At 37.9% G+C, this 21,801-nt stretch overlaps 1 protein-coding gene across 1 annotated transcript in view; it reads right to left on the reverse strand.

The window, feature by feature from the left end:
- LOC107548543 (replication protein A 70 kDa DNA-binding subunit-like) overlaps positions 1-21,801 on the reverse strand; it is a 28,489-nt gene that overhangs the window by 4,744 nt on the left and 1,944 nt on the right. The window contains exons 6-13 of the mRNA XM_016229259.1: positions 16,019-16,136; positions 15,812-15,914; positions 15,670-15,738; positions 15,350-15,542; positions 14,647-14,783; positions 13,746-13,894; positions 6,394-6,520; positions 1,761-1,937 (exon numbers count right to left, since the gene is read on the reverse strand). Coding sequence (XP_016084745.1) covers positions 1,761-1,937; positions 6,394-6,520; positions 13,746-13,894; positions 14,647-14,783; positions 15,350-15,542; positions 15,670-15,738; positions 15,812-15,914; positions 16,019-16,136 — 1,073 coding nt within the window. The remainder of the gene's footprint in view (positions 1-1,760; positions 1,938-6,393; positions 6,521-13,745; positions 13,895-14,646; positions 14,784-15,349; positions 15,543-15,669; positions 15,739-15,811; positions 15,915-16,018; positions 16,137-21,801) is intronic.

Below are 21,801 nucleotides of genomic sequence, written 5' to 3' on the forward strand. Positions count from 1 at the left end.
TTGGTGGTAAAGATCAGAAAAATGAGAGGCCATGCACATCAGATCCAGTGTTAAATACAGCGATGTGCTCTGTAGATGGGATGAAAAACAAGAGAAATTGACTAATTTCCACATGTCTGGATGCTGGAGCCAAATGGAGTCTAAACATTTGAAAGTTTCTATTTTTTAGGGCTGCAACAACTAATCGATAAAATCGATTATTATCGATTATGAAAATCATCGACAACGATTCTCATTATCGATTAATCGGGTCTGCCCACAGTGCACGTCCAACGGAGTTTACATACATGTCCAACTTCAGCCGGTCACGTCAAATTAAAGCACTGAATTACTTATTTCTATGGACAAAATGCATCTAAAATAGTGGAGGAAACAGAATGAGATGCTGCAGGAGAGTTACGTGATCCAAGCTGCCCAAAACATGAGAATTCTTTATTTTAAGCTTTAAGTTAATGCATTAGCGTAATGGCTTGCCCTGTCAGGCGCTTTAACAGATGCGTGTGCATCCTCAGCGCAAAAAAACTTTGTTAACGGTCATATCCTTATGTAAAATTGTCACAAATTCACGCGAGCATTTACATTTTTGCACAATTGTAAATGTATTTTTACAGACATCCATATGAGAAACAATTACCGTCCGAATCGGGCTATGACGTGACTGTGGTCAAAGTGAACGTGTTCCTGCAGAACATTACTCTTACCTATTGGTTACCACTGAGTTTGTGATTTTATTCATCTTTATCATTATTAAAATTTTTAATGCAGAGATTTAAACTATATTCACTATACACAATGCTTAACACATTTATTAAAACAATTTTATGTAAGGTTTTTAACAAATTATGGTTTGTGCCACTGCTGCTCTAAACTAACAGTACTGATGATTACCAAAATCATTTTTTAGCTTTCTGTATGGGTTAGTCCTCCAATATGCATAAGCTCTTTCGTAACAGTAGTAGGCTGTTTCTAATGCTATAATATACTTATTGCTGTTATCTATGAAAGAAAGGCAGAGAGCTTAGTGTTTTTTTTTTCAGATACCCAATTACAGTCAAAAAGTACTTAAACAATGCCAGCGAGAATGCAAGCTATGAAGGGCATAGGAGGCCTTTTTTGTTATGTGAATAAATAAAAGTATTTAGTTAAAAATAAATGACAATAAAATTTTTTTTTTTTTTTAAGATTCCTAAAATGTGTTTCTCTTTATTATGGCAGGCGGTATAATAAATTGTTAAGCACTGTATGTTTTCATAGCATTCAGTTGGAACGTTTGTTTTAAGGACATTGGGAAGAATGTGGAATAGTGTGTTTTTGTCAATAAAATAAAGAAAACTGTTTGTTTTTAACCCGATTAATCGAAAAAATTATCGACCAACTAATCGATTATCAAAATAATCGTTAGTTGCAGCCCTACTATTTTTACAACATTTTTGGCTGCAGACCAGCAGCAAGATTTATTTGCCCATTTCTATCCTGTCCTGGAATTCGAGATGCAGCTTTAAATACAAAAATGGGCAATTAACAAAACACAGTCTGAGCTGATAACCAACAAAACAGAGGGTGGCCTCAGATGAACGATGCTTTTAGAGCAAGAAAACAGCAACTAACTCTGTTACCAAGTCATTTCAGAAATGACTATTTTCAGAAAGCATAAAGGGGATGGCAGAGATATTTATTTTAGGACAACCAGAGAATACCGACTGGAGGAGTTTGGTGTGTTATTTCAGAAGGGGCAGGAGAGCCAAGGGCAAGTCCCTTACCGAGAGCATGAGACGATATTTGAAGTCGGGGAACTCTTTGTCACATTTCTCACAGCGGTACATGCCATTCTGCTGGTCCACCACCTTCTTGTTGCAGTCTTTACTGGGACAGGCCTGATACAAGCAGTTCTCTTTACGGATGTAGACTATGGTGGCGATGCAAGAGAAATAATCAGCCTGGGAAGAGAAGACCATTGACATCACTTTAAAAAAAAAACATCTTATACAATGAGACATTAGTACATATTCTGCAAAATAAACCTGATTCTATTAAGCACAGTAGCAGTTTATTACTATTTTACACAACAATAATGATGGAGTTGGTGTGTCCAAACGTTTAACTGATACTGTACATTCTAACTACCACTTCTATGGTATACAATCCCTAAAGTTATTAGGTGGTAGATGCAGAACTTATATAACATGATATATAAAGTTTAAAAATACAACCTGCCTGCAAAATGGGACAAGCAGAAAGGGGGGGAAAAAAACTTGCCTATATTCATTTAAAAGTGGTATATGCAAAACAGAGGATATGCATAAACATTAAAAAGGCTTCTGAAAGGGGCTGAAGGCAGAAGGGAAACAGCAGCCGTAGAGCACCTGGAGGGGAGGTCAAAGGCCCTGTGCTAAATGTATGCAGAAGAGACAATGGGAGGACAGGAAGTGCACAGCCACTGGGGCTAGAGATGAAAAGGGAGACACAGCGATACTAGGAATTATTTTGTGCAGTTGGCACTTCCTGCTTAGACTGTACACTCTGGTATTCCTATAAATTTTCTGAAAGCCTTAGAGGCACAGACAGCATGTTTTGCTGTGAGAATGTCAGATAAACTTATCTAACATAACAGCATAAAGAGTTTTTTTTGCATCTGAAATATCTGTATTTTTTTGTTAACTACATTGTTCAAGCTCAACCATTCAACCCTGTTATCAAAGTTATTGCAAGAAAAAAAAGGTCAAACAAGTATTTCTTGAATTCATGGGAAATACATTTACAAACCAAAATTTAGCCCTAAACATTCCAAAACTTACTGATAGCTTAAAAAATATCAATATTTGTACCAGTTGTTGTGAATTTTGCCATGTGTTTGATTTGGGATTTTTTTGTTTAAAATAGGTTACAGGGTTGGAATTCTTTCACAATGAATAGAGAATAAAATATGCACATTCAGGTACTATTCTATAGCCTTTTATGAAAAATACCTCTACTAGAAGGTAGAGGGGGTTCAAATAGAAGAATTGTATGTTTGAGGGTGAGAAGAGAAAGGAGGTTAAAAAAAAAAAGTCTTGAAGAGTCAGCTAAGGGCACCTTATTGTTTTACACACATCACACATCAAGAAATAAGAGAGGACAGACACAGGAGATTGCGCATAACAGGGTGAAAAAGGGTTCAGTGGCTGGACATGAGCATGACTCTGCTCTTCACAAGGCTCTGGAGAAACACGTTAAACCAAATTTTTCCTACACAAGCACACATGGCACCCATGCTTACACTGGTGACAATGGTGTTGATGACAGCACTAAGATGAGATTCTTCTGCAATGACCTACAGTGGGCTTAAACTCACGCTACTCAGAAAATCAGGGCTTGATTCATATTTATGCTGTAAAATTGACTCTTTAGTGAAATGCAAAAAAGGGCACTTTGCCTTTCTGAGGACCGAGAATTCAGCTCGCAGTGGATTTATCATCTCACTTTGGACCATAATATATACAGAGCCTCTGGCAAAGTCTTAACCCCATATTTTCTAAGGAAATGGGATACGAACACAACAACAAATGGCAAAAACGTGTTACTACTGTAATTGATTTCTCTTCTAACAGGTTTACTGCTGACCACCCAGTTGTTTCACTTTGAGAATTTGACCCCAACTAACTTCTCGAAGGGCTGGAATTGATATTCTGTGTCATTTCAAATAAATAAAAAGCCTCCCGGGAAATGTGAACGACAAAGGCAGAAAGCAGACAGAAAAAGGCTTGCTATTCAATAAGTGAAATATCCCCGTAAATTACTCTTTCACTTAGTGACAAAAAAACAATTCCCTCTGAACATTTCCGCCTCTTGGAAATACAATAATTAATCCAGTAAATACCTATGTAATTATTGTCACATTCGCTTGGTAGATGAATTGGTTCTCACAAGAGGGTGCAGAGCAGAATATTTTTCTAGTTGCCAGTCAATATGGCTGACAATTTTCCCTTCTTTTTTTTTTTTTACAAGATAGAGTAGTCAGAGTAAAGTCACTTAATTCTATTAGCACAGACAGATAAAATGCAGATGTTAAAGTACCATTCACTCAATCAAACATGATTTCAGCTTTTCATACCAGATAAGAATTTTCAAATTATTATTTTTTTTAAAGATTTCCAAAAGCACAATTCCTTGTAGATTAAATCTTTTAAAAATGAACTTAACCAAAGAAAAAATGAAAAATCTACATTCACTACAGAAATATCCCTTACTTCTCCAGGCCTGGAAATCAATTAAAAAATTATCTTCCAATAACTTTGACAAGACATTTCATTCTGGTAACATGAGGCAGAAAACTAGGACACAAAAATGTTTTTGCGAGGAGCGTCGTTAATTAAATACAACTGGCTGAGAGCTTTTAGCAGCCTAACCTTGTTTCCCAAAAGAGCAGATAGGATGAGATCACGGTGAGGGCATGAGTACATTTCATCTGAGAATAAACTCTGATGGGGTTAACATTCTTGCCAGTGGTCCATTAGGGGCCAGGTATTAGAAATAATAGTAACTTTTTCACAAGTACCCTTAACACCTACAGTCAGTCTTAAATAATTTCCCCAGTGTAACACCACCAATGCGCAATAACTCACAATAACAATAACTCAACTTATAGACAGCTTATTTACCAATATACATGATCAACTGAAGGCAAAGTCTGGGTTGTTAAGCCCCAACCAGATTGTGAGATTCCATTTCATTCTACATGCTTCCTCTATTATACTATGGTGTGAGTCTTACATGCTGCTATTTTGGTTTGCAACCACACTTGACTGATGATACGGTGTTCAACAGCAGTATCACGCAACACCCAGTGTCTAAATCACATATTTCAGAAATGTATAATGCTGAGGAAAAAAAAAAAGTCTTGTTTTCGCTCTGCTTTAATAATTGATTTCTAACTTATGTGAAAACAGTCTTCCCATTTTTCACATACTCATGTTATTGTGGCTTCATTCTGCAGCCCCTCTCTTTTTCATTGTTGTGCTACACCTGGTAAGCTTGCCATTTCTCTCTCTTTTCTGGACATCCCGCTTTAATTTTGCCACCCGAAAAAAGATCATCATGTATTGTTCATGACTTTAAAATAAAAAATAAAAAAAACACAGGCCATTATGCTTAACTCGTGTTCTCAGCTATAAAGAATATAGACCCTTGAAAAACAATGGTGCCAATATGGCAATCGCCATAGAAAAATAGGAAAAATATACGACAATGTGTAAACACACCAATAATCTCAAAGGTTAATGTCAATGATATTAACCCAACAATAACCTTCCTTTAATAAATCCTCTACAACCAACAAGAATATTAAGTAAATAAATAAAATGTATTTAAAAAATAAATACGATTACAAAAAATAATATACTTAATATTTATAACTATGCTAATTTAATTTAGAAATACTTGAAGGCCACACGCCATACTTTGTTAATATTAATTATTTTGCTGTGGCATTGAAATTGTCATCTATAATTGCCAATTCATATAATATAATCTCTGGTACTGGTATCAACTATTAAAACACTGGTATCATGACAACCCTACTCCTACATAGACGCCAGAAAAACCAAAAATAGACAGCAGACAAGGTCAGATTTATTATGCAGCTTATCTGCAGTATAATCTCTTAATTATTAGGCTTAGTAAATGGAGTCCTGCTAATCTCCATTCTCTATTTCCAGTGCTGAATGTGAGTAATGCTTAAGCACACACCTTGGGAAGATGGGAAGGGCATTACATTGAGTGATTAATGAGCAGAGAGAAAAGTAACAGTGTAGCTAAATGACTGCATCCCTGTGTCTTTTGTTTCAGAACATGTGTCACGCAGGACTGACTGATTAAAACTAATCAGATGAACAGACAATGGCACACCCTAATAAAGTGATGCTCCACAAGACAAGGAATTCCTAAAAAGTATATCATTTACGGCTTATTTTCCCCTTCTGTTTTTTTTTTTTGCACCAAAACGAGTCATTTTGATATGGCTATTTTCCACCCTCTCTGTGACCCTTAGAATTAAACAGGCCATTCATTGCTGCAGTTTCGCTATATGTACAGAAATTTGACATTCTACATAAGCACTGCTAATGTATAAATGTGGGCAGTCAGGTGCTTTAGGTTTCTAATGTTTGAAATTCTGCTATTTTAGAATGAGCCAATTGAAAAGATGGTCTTTTTAGACCAGAACAATTGATTCCTCATGATGACACCCCTATGAAAATATTTATTTATAAAATACAAATTTGAGATTTAAACTTAATTTTATGTAAATATTATATAAATAAATGTAAATAAAATAAAAATGTAATTACGTAATTGTTTATTCTAGTGTATTCTCACAATTTTTTAATTGAGGCCAATCTTAATGTGTGGATGACATACTTTGTCTCCATGTCCCAAGTGCTCATTCTTGACTTCCGCCAGGGTCTTCCAGTTTGTGTTTCCACCGCCAGGTCCTCTCAACTCAGTCATCGACTGTCCATCCACAGCATGTCCTTCCTTATCATACCTGTTAACAAATACACAAAAAAAATGGTCAGCCTCTAATGCTGTCAATCATCAAAATAAATCAGTCAGACATCTGTTCATCTCTACATACAAGGCAATAGCTCATCTGTTCAGGCAGATAAGTAGCTGGTATCTTAACTAGATCTACAGAGACAGAGAGAGAGCTAGAGAAAAACAGCAGCGGTGGCCACAGAGACGCTGGGGGCTACTTGTGAAACGAATCAACAGTGTAGGAATGGTTCAGGGAGATGGGGTCAGGGCTGCAATGGTGAAATCAGAAACCCATTTTCACTCACGCTCCAGAGTGGCTGGGAAGACAGAGGTTGGAGAGAGAGAATAAAAAAAACAACAAAGCTCACTCAGGATGAAGCAGTGTGTCTGAAGAATCGATACCGCATTATAATCTAGAGACCGTAGGCCTGGTTACCAGAGGGGTAGGACAGGGTGGATCGGTAAATACAAGGGTTCAGGGCTTGTTCTGGGTGGCACGACTAATTGAAAATATCCACGTTAATAGACAAGCGTGTGGCCCTGGCTGCTTGTGCTGTGTTTGCCACGTGAAAAATGGGTTTAATTCTAAAGCACGGTCTCTACCTTACGTTTTCAGCTGCTTTGTTATATCACCGCACTTACGTACTTCCCAAAATAACATCCTAAATATAGTGCTAGTTGTGCACTGCAAAAAGGTTCAGCCGACTTCTGATTAAAAAAATTTTTATTTTTTGTTTGTTTGTTTTTGTCCCCAGCGTTTCCAGCACAATTAAATGAAAAGCGGATATTCAGAAAAGGCAAGCGTATTCATACGACAGTGACGGGAACTGATACTATGCTGGAACAAAGTAAGAAACTAATTGTGAATCTTGCGAATGAGTCATAAAAATAAACAATACCGTGGAATAAAACAAACGCTTCACATGGCCAAGACCTGATGGTGTGCAGTAATTGGCTGACTGAGCCTGAATGTATGGATGACGGGCGGTGCCATCGAGGAAGGCAGAATGAACACCGGAGGAGCAAATTGGAAATGGCATGTGCTTTAGAGCAGTGGAGTGACAGGCTGGCGCTCAGTGCAGCGTGTCTGAACTGAGCAGACAACAAGAGGAAAGCAGCGAGATTGAGCACTGAACGGACTGTCACAGGACATGAAATACTTGTGACAGGAATAGTAAGAGAGGCAAGAAAATTAAGAATCTAGGAAGGGATGTTATTAATAAGTCTTGGTTGAGTGCCGTTTCTCTGTAGCTTTGTAAAATGATTGCGGTTTTAAAAAATGATGTGTAAATAAACTATATTTGAACAAATTGTCAATATAGTATAACTAGGTCCTTAAACTAAGAGATGTAGATTGTTAATGGGTTAGTTCACCCAAAAATAAAAATTCTGTCATTACTCACCCTCTTTCTGACCCTGCAGAGACAGCAAGATAGTAAGGACATCATTAAAATAGTCCATGCGACATCAGTGGTTCACACATTATGGTAATCTCCTGAACGTACAGCAGAAACTGACACGGAAGAGGATTAAATTGCTGAATGAAGTCGCAATTTTAGTTTTCTTTGTGCATAAAGTATTATTGTAGCTACATAACATTACGGTTGAACCACTGATGTCACATGGACTATTTTATCAATGTCCTTACTACCTTTCTGGGCCTTGACCGTGGTAGTTCAGTTCACTTGCTGTCTGTCTATGGAGGGACAGAGAGCTCCCAGATTTCATCAAAAATATTTTAATTTGTGTTCCGAAGATGAATGAATGTCTTACGGGTTTGGAATGACATGAAGGCGAGTAATTAATGACAGAATTTTCATTTTTTGGTGAAGTATCCCTTTTAACTTGCCGATTAGAACCAATGTTAGTACACTATGCATGTTATAATAGCTTAAGATAATCAAAGGAATAATTCAGCCAAAAATAAAAATTTTAATTTATTCACACCACAATAATTTCCTTCTGTGTAGCAATATATGTTAGGCAGCTATTCAAGCAGCTCTTTTTAATATAATGAAGTCTTCTGAAGCCATATGATGCATTTAAGAAACACAATGAAATTGAGTCTTAACTGACTGATTTCTTCTCTACTGCTGCAACTCTTTGGTCAGTTACATTTCAGCAAAATATTACAGACAAAAAAGGTCCATTTGTCAATAGTGTAGTGATATAGCATTAAAGTCATTTTAAATTGAAAAAATTCGATATTTAAGATATCATTATAAAACTACTTCAGTTTCAAGCTTCAGTTTGTTTCTCACACAATGCTACAGTATGGCTTCAGAAAACTTAAATATAAACACACCAGTCATACGGACTGCTTTCATAGAGCTTGGCAGTATAAATCCTCTTCTGCTATATGGAAAAGCTTAGACATTCTGCCTAAGATCTCCTTTTGTGTTTCACAGAAGAAAACAACACTGGGGTGGAATGATATGGGGGTGAGTAAACAATAACATTTTCATTTTTGGGTCAACAATTCCTTTGACCTAGAAACAGCACGGCAGCAAATGTTCTCTTAAAGCTCACTGTACAGTAGGGTTGGGTATCGATTGGGTTTTTTACGATACCGGTGCCAAATCGATACTTTCAAAAAATAAAAATAAAGGACAACATTAAAGAGAGCATTAAAAAAATATTTAAAATAAATATACTTTGCATTCACATAATCCTCGAATGTGCTCATTTCCAGAGTTGTGCTTCCCTTACTCTAAGGCTAATAAATGTATTTCACGATCTGGGTCATTATTTAATACAAAACAATATTTACTACAAAACCACACATAATGTTTCTACTTAATGTATCTGTCAATCACTCTGATATTTAGTTAAAATTAGTGAATTGACTGAGTGCTGTCTGTCACTGTCATTAATCAGTTCTGTGAATGACTGTGGTATGCCACATGCACTGTAATATGTTTTATATTATGCATCATGATCATTTTATAAAGTTTGCGTTCATATGCGTTAAGGGCTAACGTTAGATTTTCGCTGGAGAAAACAGCTGTGGTGTGATGAGGGGTGAACGAACACAGCGAAAACTTGGTAGATTGCTCCCTCGTGATCTTTTGTAAACTGTATTTAAGACAAAGAACTGCACAGATACAGATATAACAATCCATTGATAAACACACCTTGTGTCCTCTGTTTTTGTTTGAGTCCGCTCGCGCTGCACCACTGCGGATTGAAGAGCGCGCTGAAAGATGGGGAGGAGACGAAGTCTGCCTCCGTTTTCATATGAAATTTAAAGGGGACTGACTCTGAGGCGATCACAAATTTGTTTACAATTTATGGAGCTAATTGCTATAGCCCCCGCTAAAAATGGCCTAGTGACACCCATGCTTGGCATATTGGCACCGGGTTTCGGTACCCAACCCTATTGTACAGTACAATAGTGTTCCCTGAGGAGAACTTTGCTCATGTGTGAGCCAAGCGTAGACCCCCCAAAAAATGTATTTAAACAAAACCGAGTCACCGAAATTAGCGACCCTCGCTTAATATCTCAAATTGAGTTTGATGGAGACATCTAGTGTAAGTGCAGGGAGTGTAAGCACAGACAGACTTCTGGGTGTGTTGCTTTATTCTGCATGCTGGTTTGAAGGCTCTGACAGGTGGGGTGGAGGCAGGAGAGGTTTTGCTGCCTCTGAGAAGACTGTCGAAAATGAGCCAGTCAAAGTAATTGGCAACCTATGAGTAAGAGTGCATCAGCGAACGAGAAAGAATGATAATGAACAGGGTGAGAGTGGCAGGGTGAGAAGGAAAGATGGGAGGCATGACTGATGGTGGAGTATGCAGTCCACTCTGCAGGAGCAGACTAAGAGTGGTCCTAATCTCTGACGCCATCTATTGGACAAAAGAACACTTGCATCAAAACGCTGAGATCCATGATCTAGTATCATTAAGGATTAGTTTATATACTGTATATAAGCTTCAGCCAAATATGTAAACTGACTGCTACATTAAAAACAACCAAAGCAACTACCTGTTGATGAAATATTTCAGAACTAAGCATTAAAAGAACATAACATAGGACTTCCTAGGCTCAGACATCATAAATGCAAATTCCATGATATGCCCAGGTTCTTCAAATGAGAATTACACAAAATTGGAGGAACATGCATCAAATATTCCTTCAATTCCTGCACTATAAATTTAGAAGAAATACAACACCCACATTATCAACACCAAATTACACAAAGCCAGAAATACTGACTGTAAAGCAGCACGGTGATGACAACTCCCTATACTGAGCTCTGGAGCATGAGAACAAAGGATCCTCAATCAATGTGATTAATTGGACTGACTTTAAAATGGCAGACAACACGTTTGTGCCCCAACATGCTGCCTCCCACGAGGAACAGACTTCAAGGTTAAATCCCACTGGGCCTACAGCTTAACAGATCAAAGATGCACATTGTCATTTAAGTCAACATAGTACCGTGTTCGCACATTTTACTTATATAATGTCAAGCATTTCCAAGTAAAACAGGATATGCAACTGAAAAGTTAAAAAAAAATTATTTATTTGACAGATGGTTGGAGGAGAGGGGCTGATAAACAAGAGTGCTTAGTGACAATCAAAAAACTTCAGAGGCAAATTGCTTAGTCAAAAGCTCTTCCTTTGTATAAAGAATAAAACAGCAGTAGTATTTGGATTATATAAGCTGAATATTTACAAAATAATATTTATTAACAATAAATGCTATAAAAAAACAATCATGTACAGTAATAGTTTGTTTCTCCAACAAGTGGAAGTAAATGAATAATACTGCAAAAAAAAACTGCACTTTTATCTATCTATTGCATTATTTTTAACCACTGGTGGCAGAAAATTGACTGCTACAACAGCGGTAAAATAAAGTTACAACTTTAAGAGGTCTCAAAAGCAAAAAAACTGGCAGTGTGTCAAGTGGCTGAATGAGTCCTCATGCTGCAGACCTCAACAACACCTCCAAGTTCAAAACAGCACTTACTGCAGCTCTACTAATTGAAGGGCATCTATCGATTCCACAGTGGCCCGCTGGACCTTCAGAACGCTGGCCAAGAGGCCATGCACTGCGCATTGGCCCATGATTTGAAAGCTCATTATCTCTGGCTCTCCAAGTGAGAAGAGGACAGACGTGAGCCCAGAGAATAAGCGATTGAACTTACCTACGACTGGATCAGCAAAACTGAAGTTCTGAAACATCGCTGACAAAGAGCATTTTTAGCCCCTCAAAATGCAAGGAAATATGCCAGTCCAAGCCCTATGTACAGCCATGCATAGAAACCAGATGCTTCGAGCTGGCACTCTGGGACTATAAGGAAAGCTGCTGTGAGATCACTACCTCTCCACTACCTCACCCCGCTGTGTTCAGTCACATTCCAATACCCTCATTATGTAAATGAAGCCTCCAGATCCCCCCAAAATAATTACCCTCTCAAACCTGCAGACTAGAGGCTGGTGAAACAGAGGTTTTAATCGCTTGTCAAAATATGCAAAAAAAAGTGGCAGAAAATAAAGCGAAATTCAACTCTGTAGCCCTGTTATGCACAGCTTTCATCTTATTTCCCTTCAAGGCTGGGGGTCTGTGTTACTGGGAGATAAATAAATGGAGCACACGGAGAGGAATTGATTGAAACCTGCAGGAAGAATGAAGAGAGACACTCATGGATGGCTTCGGCCAGGTGGGCTGTTAGGTGGTGAGTATGGATTGTTAACAGGTAGGGAGGAAGGATTAGTCAGTGTGGCACTGTAACAAACAGGTTTAAGTGAGGTTGAAGGCTGAGCAACACTTCATGAGTAGTACATGGACCATTTAAAGGGATAGTTCACTCAAATTAATTAATTCCAATTAAACCTGTATGATTTTATTCTGTTTTAAAGAACGTTGGGGTTGAAACAACAGTAGACTCTTAAAAAAAAAAAAATTATATGTATGTATGTGTGTGTATATATATATATATATATATATATATATATATATATATATATATACACACACATACATACATATAATTTTTTTTTTTTTAAGAGTCTACTGTTGTTTCAACCCCAACGTTCTTTAAAACAGAATAAAATCATACAGGTTTAATTGGAATTAATTAATTTGAGTGAACTATCCCAATTAAGGTTTTGGAGTGGCCAAATCAAAGTCCGGACTTAAATCCGCTTGAGATGCTTAAACAGTCCATTCATACTCAAAAACCCTCCAATGTGGCTGAATTAAAACAATTCTGCAAAGAAGAGTGGGCCAAAATTCCTCCACAGCGATATGAAAGACTCATTGCCAGTTATCGCAAACACTTGATTGCAGTTGTTGCTGCAAAGCGTGGCACATCCCGTTATTAGATTTAGGGGGCAATTACTTTTTCACGCAGGGCCAGACAGGTTTGGACAGCTTTTTTCCCTTAAGGTGGTGCACCTCATTTTTCGTATTATTTTATGAAATGGTAGAAAATGTAGTTAATGCTGCAAAATTTGTGAACTAAGATGATTCCCGTTCAGCTACCACATTCATATAAAACTATTGCAATGGGAAAAATGCATTATTAAACACTTTTTTTTTTTTTACTGAAAGCGTACAATGACTGTTGTTAACTGAAATAATCGCAATCTGGTGATTGTGTAATAACTGTGACAGGTCAATCCGAGATATTTTAAGCTTCATAATTATATATTTGGCAGTCCCAACACACACCTAAATTGGCAAGAAGGCAGAGGAAAACATTAAATGAGTCATAACGGTTTTTCAATTCCTTCAGTAGCCAATAAAAATCTGAGGATTATGACAGCGCCTGTGCTCCAAAAACACAGGCAGCAATCATATACTTAGAACAGCACCATCTCTTAACAAGGCATTCAGTGCCATCGTTTCCCCATCTTCCTTGTTTCATATCCCCAGAGCAGAAATAAACATTCCTGTTCTCAAAGGAACCAAGTCACACGAGTCCACTAGGGGAAATTGAACATCTTGGCAGGGGATTAGCCATGATTTGCATTCCTATATCAGCCTGAATGCAAAGCCCACCAGAGCGCCGCTGATAGAGCTAATCTTGATATCAAAGGCATGAGCATGCTCACCCTCTCGGAGTTCTAGAGTGTGCATTTTAGTGTCTGCTCTCTGTTCGTCCCAATTCTCACAAGTGGAGAAATAAAAACAGGAGCGCATCAGAATGCATCCGTTTCATCTAGGACAAACACTTAACAACAGATGCAGCGTATTGTCTTTGAAACAGAGAGAAAAATCACTCACCATCCCCGCAGTTTGTATGCCTCGGGAATGTCAGGGTTGATCATGACCGTGCTGCTGTAGAGAGTGGAGAGAGAACGCCCACCAAAGTCAGACAATCTTGCTCCCTTAATGGCCAAGATAGGCTGCCCACTGCCATCAAACGTCTCTGCCTGGAGAGTGAGGGACGGAAAGAGAAATAGTTAAGCACTGAACAACTGCACATACTCCATCAACAGTGTGACATTTTTCTTGCAAGCACTAGTGCAAAGGATCTAAGTATTTTCCATCTAATTGTGGTTTTATGCATTTGGTCTTGTATGGCAAATCCAGATTAGATGAGAATGGCTGGCATCCCAAACAGAAGCAGACATCTGGCAGCTGTAATGGGAGAGGGAAGTTTCTCCCAGTGCTTGACAAAAACATCATCTGGTACAAGATCAGAATGTTTAGGGCTGGATGTCACTGTTTGCATGAGGATTCCAATCAGCTGTGATACACAAATGTTTGGAGTCCATAATTTATTTTTATATTTCCTTTTTCGAGAAGTATTACGAAACGAATACTTTTATTCAGCAAACATGCATTAAACTGATTAAAAGTAACAGCAAAGACATTGAAGTTACAAAAGATTTCAAATAAGCACTGTTCTTTTGAACATGCTATTCATCAAAGGATGAGAAAAAAGTACAGTTGTTCTGCCTAATATTTCAAACAGAAACAGCATTGGATGATTTCTAATGTGAAACATTACTATCAGTTTTGCAATACTGAGTCTTTATGCAACTTTGTGATCCACACAAAATAACTATAATCTTAAGTAGTATTACAATTATCACAATATGGACTAATTCCACAAAATCAATTTATTTTGTACAAGGCACTTGATAATGTAAAATGAATAAAGATTGATGCAGTTACGTACATCACTACCCCACATGGTGAGCTGGATGATTCTGCCGGACATGTCCATCAGTTGGATGTTCCTCTTCGAAACCTCACGACTGTTCTTGGTCATGATGCGCATCACATCCTCTGTGTTTTTACACACTCCAATCACATCTGCAAACACACATGCCACGCGGGTTTACAACACTGCTACTCCAACCAATTTACCAACAGTAAATAGGTTTGGGATGACTATACCACTCATCCAGAATGTAATTCCACAACACCCGTCAACGCTCCATTACAGTGCGCCATCTTAATCCTCTCATATCAGACGCCGTTATGAATCATTTAGCTGCCATTAGGAGCATTTCACAAATCACTGCCAGCACCTGACTCAAATCTCAGATAAGAAATATGCCTGCTGCACCTCGGCGTGCTCTGACTGCCATTACCATAATTAGAGGCATGCTTATTGACTCTTCATTCTACCAGTGACAGCATCTTTCTCCTCTGGTTCTGCTAGAACCCGACAGGGACACAAAGTCAATCTGTGCCACAGGCCATTACTGTCATAAGCATTATTAATATTGCGTTCATCATCAACGTTATAATTACCACAACCTCCTGGGTCTCAACACATTTGTTACGCAGAGCTGCGCCACTGTCTCCATCGCAGTTAATTATTAAAATGCTGGTTACAGATGATGCCGATCGCACAGGTTGGCGAAGACGCTCACCTACGATGGTGTCTTTCTCCCGGGACTCCAGGTCAGCAATGGAAACAAAGTCGCACTGCACCACGGGTACATCATGGCTGTCCTCACAAGGGCTGATGGTTGTCTCACCGTTTAAAGTCATCTCATAGTCATTCTTAAGCGAAGAGAATTGTTTGTTGGCAATTTTCAGGGTGCCTTTTGAGATGTAGTAGACCTGAGGACAACAAGAGGGATGAATCAGGTCATGTTATCAACACATATTTTTCTAATAATTTAATCTAATATATAATCTAATAAATTCTTACACACCATATTAAACGAGAACATGTAGTAGGCCTTACCTTTCCTTGCTCGATGTGTGAGTAGAATTTGTCCACCTCGTTATTAAATCCAGTTGCTCTGATCTCCCCCTATAATAAACAAAAAGCAAGAAGTTAATACTCTTTCTAGTTTCTAATCTGTTCATTGCTGATGAATGCTTACGCTTTCATCCACAAGCTCCATGGAGAAGAGCTTCCCATCCCCTCTGGAGTTACTCCATGTGCGGATGGCACTCTTGTTGGTGACTCTGGCTCTAACAGTCCATCTGAAGAAAACAGCACACTTATGACAACACAGGATGTTACGTGACATGCTACAGTCAATTGGATTTGAAAGAAAAATATTCAGGTGGGTGAGATTTAGACTGACTTTGACTGGTATGGATTGAGGCTGGCAATGGGAACGACTTTAGAGCTGCCTCCAGGAGTGTTGGGGGCAGCCATGGGCTTTTTCCCGAAGCTCTGAGCAGAAGGTCTGTTCATTGAACCTAATGAGAGTAGAAGAGAAAACCACAGATCACTGCAAAGAACTATAATAAGGTAGACAATCACAGACACCTAAAGCACATTTTGAAATAATGACTGACTGTAATAACACAACACTTCTGAAACAATCTTATGTGACAATCTTGAAAGTGTGAATTAAAACCGCTGTCGAGTACAGCTTGTGAAGTTAAAACTGTCGAAGATGATTAAAAACTGTGCTCAAAATACATAATTAAAACGTCTTCAAATGCTTTTTGATTAAAAAAAAGGGGTATTTGCATGTTAAAAAGAATGAAATGAAGACTTTCTATTCTAAGCAGATCATGAATTTTCACACAATCAAAAACACCACTTCATGCATGGCTAGACGTTTTGGGGTTTCCACTACAAAACTATATTTATATATTCCTTAGTGAAGTAATATTATATCCCTCCTCAACAAATCACATGGTTTTACATTCACCAACTACAGCACAGGACAAGTTACAACATTTAAGTTGAATACTTATGAGTTGGATCAAATCCCTGACAAGAAGTGCAAGCAACTGCCTATTATTAGTCATGATATTAATAGTCATTCACTAGCACATGTACAGTAACTCAAGGAATAGCACACCAGCTGCAATATGATTCCTACCTTTTCTACTGCTGTTCTACTTCAAGTTTAAAACATTTCCAACAGACAGTGCAAATAGTAAAGTGGAGGAAAACGTTGTTTGATTTAATAGTTCATTCATCAGTTCACCTAAAAACCGTTGGTCAGTGGTTAGTTTTCAAATCAGTTACCATAGTTACAATTAGCTTTTCATTTAAAGGGTTACTCCACTCCAAAATGAAAATTGTGACATCATTCCAAACCCGTAAAAGCTTTGTTCGTCTTCGGAACACAATTTAAGATATTTTGGATGAAAACCGGGAGGCTTGGGACTGCCAAGTAAATAACACTGTCAAGGTCCAGAAAAGTATGAAAAACATCGTCAGAATAGTCCATCTGCCATATTACATTAAAAGAATTTAAGGTGCTTACTAGGGCCATTCCTGCGGGTGTACATATGCAAGTCGCTTTGGATAAAAGCGTCTGCTAAATGACTAACTAACTAACATATGCTGTTCAAAAGCAGTGTATATACTAGAGCCCAACCGATATGTTTTTTTTTGGGCCGATACCGATATTAGGGAGTAAAAAAAATATCGGCTGATATTCTTTGTGTATATTATAGTACAGTACCAGTCAAAAGTTTGGACACTTTCCCATTCGTGTCCAAACATTTGACTGGTACTATATATAGAATACAGAATATACAATTTTTTTTTGCAATGATCACTCAAATGTGGTGATCAAACACTTATAACGGTGACAGAGATATGTAAGGGAATTTAACAATAAACTTGCGATGAGTGTGATGCACAAAGTAACGGGGTGTTAGTTGTAACCCGTGGTTTGAATATTTATTTTACCATAGTAACATTTAAATTCTGGCTTAAGCTAATTTTTTATCTCAGTTTTTATTATTCATTTAAAATTAGACAAATCTGAGTCAATGTTTAATGTTTAGAAATTATTATTTCAAGACATGTAACGCATTTTTGCTCGTTTACGTGGGCCGTCCCAAGCATGGTTGCAATGTGTTCATTGTCAAACTCCAAAATCAGATTATTTTTAATTCTTAAAAAACACCATTATTTTATATAAAAAAAAAATATATATATATATATATACATAAAAAAACAAAATATTTTAGTTTGTCTTGTATATTTTTTTCATTCGATCAGATAAGATTTTAAGCTGTCATATGGTCAAGTTACAACATGCCCCTCAGATGTTACAATGTGTTCCACCTACGGGGCATGTTGTCACAGTTCACTTCCATTTTTTGAGGGTAAATAAAGAAAAACGTATACACTAATTATGAAAAAAAGTGACATTTGTACTAGAGAAGTGTAAAATTACCGTGGATAAAAAAATTAAATATTCTGAACCCCATGTGGATTTACACAAACTGAGAAAGTCAAAAAGTGTTACTATCGGTCTATCGAATAATATACATCAAAACGATATATCGGTCGGGCTCTAGTATATACATCCGCACTTTCTGTCTGTCCTCCTAGACCTGAACATACCTTAGTCGGCTCTATCTGTTTCTCGGGGTTAAAGCCTAACAACTATAAAATTAGATCCTTGTTTTTAAAAAGAGAATATTTCTACGCCTTATGTTATTTTCTACTGGAACAATATCTTTAATAATGTAAATCGGACTCAAGTTTGGTCATTACCTCAAATTCATCTTTACAAATAAGGTTAAGGAAATCTCATAAATTAATTCAGAGTTTATCCAACAAAATAATTCCTGCAAAAATTTAAAATTTATATTGATTTAAAATGCTCTTTTTGTGAATGCTCATTTTATGGTGTTTGAAAAAGAGATTCAAATGTATGTGATGTCAAAATCTAAAAATAGTAAAGCAATTAAAATATGCTCCTCCTTTTACATTTTCACATAATATAAAATTAAAAAAAATAATAATAATGGTGCTGACCTGCAAAGTATATTTTCTGTATTAAAACAGCATTGTAATATCCTACGGAAATGTAAATATATGTATAATATATATTCGTCTGTAAACTGATGCTTATGTACCCACTCTTCTTTTCTTTTTTCTTGTTCCTTCTGGTTGAGGCATGTGAAATGTTTTTGTTATATAGTGAGATGGCACTGTACATGCTACTTGTTGACAATAAAGCATTATTAAAAAAATAAATAAAAATAAAGTCCATCTGCCATTAGTGGTTCAACTGTAATGTTATGAAGCGACAAGAATATTTTTTGAATGCGATAAACAAAAAAAACGACTTTATTCAACCATTCGTCTCCTCTGTGTACTAGCATAACCGTAGCGCCATTTTGGAGAATATCCACTGAACGCAAGCTGCGTACGCTAGTGATGCGCGGATGAGCTAAAACGTCACCCGAATCCGCAGCTTCAAATAAATTATCCACCCGCCAACCGCCTGCACCTGTATTTTTCTCTGATTTAGATAACCGCACCCGATCATCACATTAGGGTTCGTACAGTCATAAAAAACCTGGAAAAGTCATTGAACAGCAATTTCCAGGCCTAGAAAGTTTTGTAAAAATTAATAAACTCAAAGTTTTTTGAAAAGTCATGAATTTATTTCACAATTCTCTGTATAATAGAATTATGTTTAATCAGATACTGAATTTCGTTGCAGGATTGCGCATACATCGCATTACTCATTCCCGCAGCTTTCGACTTTAAAATGAGGGAAATTACTGCAAAACCTTTATTCAATATAGCGTGTAAGTTAGATTTGTAAATAAATCCTCACAAACCATCAGATGAAAAAAGCGTAGGTGATTCAGCTGTACCACGTCTTCTCTCTTTGACTTTCGCTTCACATCGACGCATCTAGAGCTGCTGCACGCTGCGATAGAAGACTTTAGCTCGCGTTTCGGGACAGTTGACAGAATTGTCAATTGCCTGATCGGTCATTGTTGCATCGTCACAAAAATTTATTATTTTCACGTCTTTTTAAGCCATTCTGTACTAGCGCTCTCCAGAGGTGCGTGCGCTCACAGTCACATCCAAAGCGCGTACTGCGAGTACCAAATTGAAAAAGTACTGTCGGTTTTGTCTCAAGTTAATGTAAACAGTTGCAAAATAAAACGCATGAGTATCAGTATTGGATCCGTGAAATAGGTCTTGTGATAGCAGCCTAATAAAGCTGTGCCGTCTTTTATTAATGTTAATCAAACAACAAAACTTACTGCTCTTGACTAAATGTTTTGTTGAATAACTTTTAATGTTAATTTACAGTTTATTCAATTTCTGTAGCCTATTTAAAACACATTCATAGTTTAGAAAATGTAGTTAATACTTGCATCATTAATGATTTATTTTATCCACCCGCGACCCACCCACAAATAATCAGAATGCATTTTTTTTATTACCCGACCCACTCGATCCGCGGATTATCCGCAGCGCCCACGGATATAACCACCATCCGCACATCACTAGCATATGCTATTCTGTGTCAGCTGCGCTGCACGGATGTGCTGTTTTCATTCAAATCAAAGCGTAATTATACACACAGAAAACTTATCCTTGTGTCGCAGCCGACACAGAATAGCGTACGCAGTTTGCATTCGGCTCATATTCTCCAAAATGGCACTACGGTGATGCGGAGAGACACAGAGGAAACAAATTGTTGAATAAAGTCGTTATTTTAGTTTTCTTCGCATACAAAAAGTATTAGTCGCTTCATAACGTTACGGTTGAACCACTGATGGCAGATGGACTATTCTGACGATGTCTTTCATACTTTTCTGGACCTTGACAGTGTAATTTACTTGGCAGTCAATGGGAGTCACACGCCTCCCGGTTTTCATCCAAAATATCTTAAATTGTGTTCCGAAGACGAACAAAGCTTTTACGGGTTTGGAACGACATGGGGTAAGTGATTAAAGGGGTCATATGATGCAATTTCATTTTTTCCTTTCTCTTTGGAGTGTTACAAGCTCTTGGTGCATAAAGAAGATCTGTAAAGTTGCAAAGACTAAAGTCTCAAATCCAAAGAGATATTCTTTATAAAAGTTAAGACTCTATAAAAGCCACGCCCCCCTAAAACGGCTCGTTCGAACACGCCCCCACATATCTACCTCACGATGTGGGAAGATTTGCATAACGCCGCCCAAATGTTCACGCAAAGAAAGAAGGCGTCACTTTTATTCTCGCTGTAGTATTGTTGTTGCCGCGGCCGCCATGTCGTGAAGACGCTGTGTGCTTCGTTGTGAAAGCGAAACTACTTTGTTTGGCCTTCCAAAAGAGGATGATATTTGCTTCGTCATGCCTGGAGCTGATCCGTGCTGGTCGCTGAGGAAATACAACTACTTAGTGCTGTGGATCGCCGGAATCGGCTTTCACCGTTTTCACCACTCCTTCATCGGATCCGCCAGGACCGCCTTTCTCGATCCCGCTGCCTCAGCTCACTCTTGCCCGGCCTTAGCTCACGCTAAGCCGAGGCTTTCGCTCAAGCTAGGCCGCTGTGTTTTTCGTTGTGAAAGCGAAACTAATTTGTTTGGTCTTCCAAAAGAGGACGATATCGCTTTGTTATGCCTAGAGCTGATCTGTGCTGGTCGCTGAGGAAATACATCAACTTAGTGCTGTGGATTGCCGGCACATTTTATGGAGGACTGTTTACTGATCCTGGGAGAGTAACGTTTGACTAAAATGCCGGCAGTTCTGACTCACAGTCTGTAAGTACGTTTTCATTTCATTCAAACGCGAGTTTTGGGCAGTAGAGTAGCACTTGTTGTTTGTCATTTCTCCAATCACAAATGCAGACATGGTTTTATGTTTACACGGCGCAATGCAACGCGTAAAAAGACAGTATCAGTCATTATAATAAATAATTATGTCCCCACTGGATGCAAAAAGTGCCTCGTTTGTAATGGGTTTTCATGTTTTTGTGTCGTCGCTCCGGCCGGGACACGGCATCATCACAGTATGGTGAGGGGCGTAACATTTCCGTCTCACGCTTGAGGTATTCGGTCAATTACAACGCACTAGATAGCTGGCCAATCACAGCACACCTCGCTTTTTGGTCTTAATTTTTTCTGAAATTTATTGTCAGCACTTTAAGAAATA

The sequence above is a fragment of the Sinocyclocheilus grahami genome, unplaced genomic scaffold (genome assembly GCF_001515645.1).
Source record: "Sinocyclocheilus grahami isolate Dianchi unplaced genomic scaffold, SAMN03320097.WGS_v1.1 scaffold350.1, whole genome shotgun sequence".
Taxonomy (NCBI): Eukaryota; Metazoa; Chordata; class Actinopteri; order Cypriniformes; family Cyprinidae; genus Sinocyclocheilus; species Sinocyclocheilus grahami.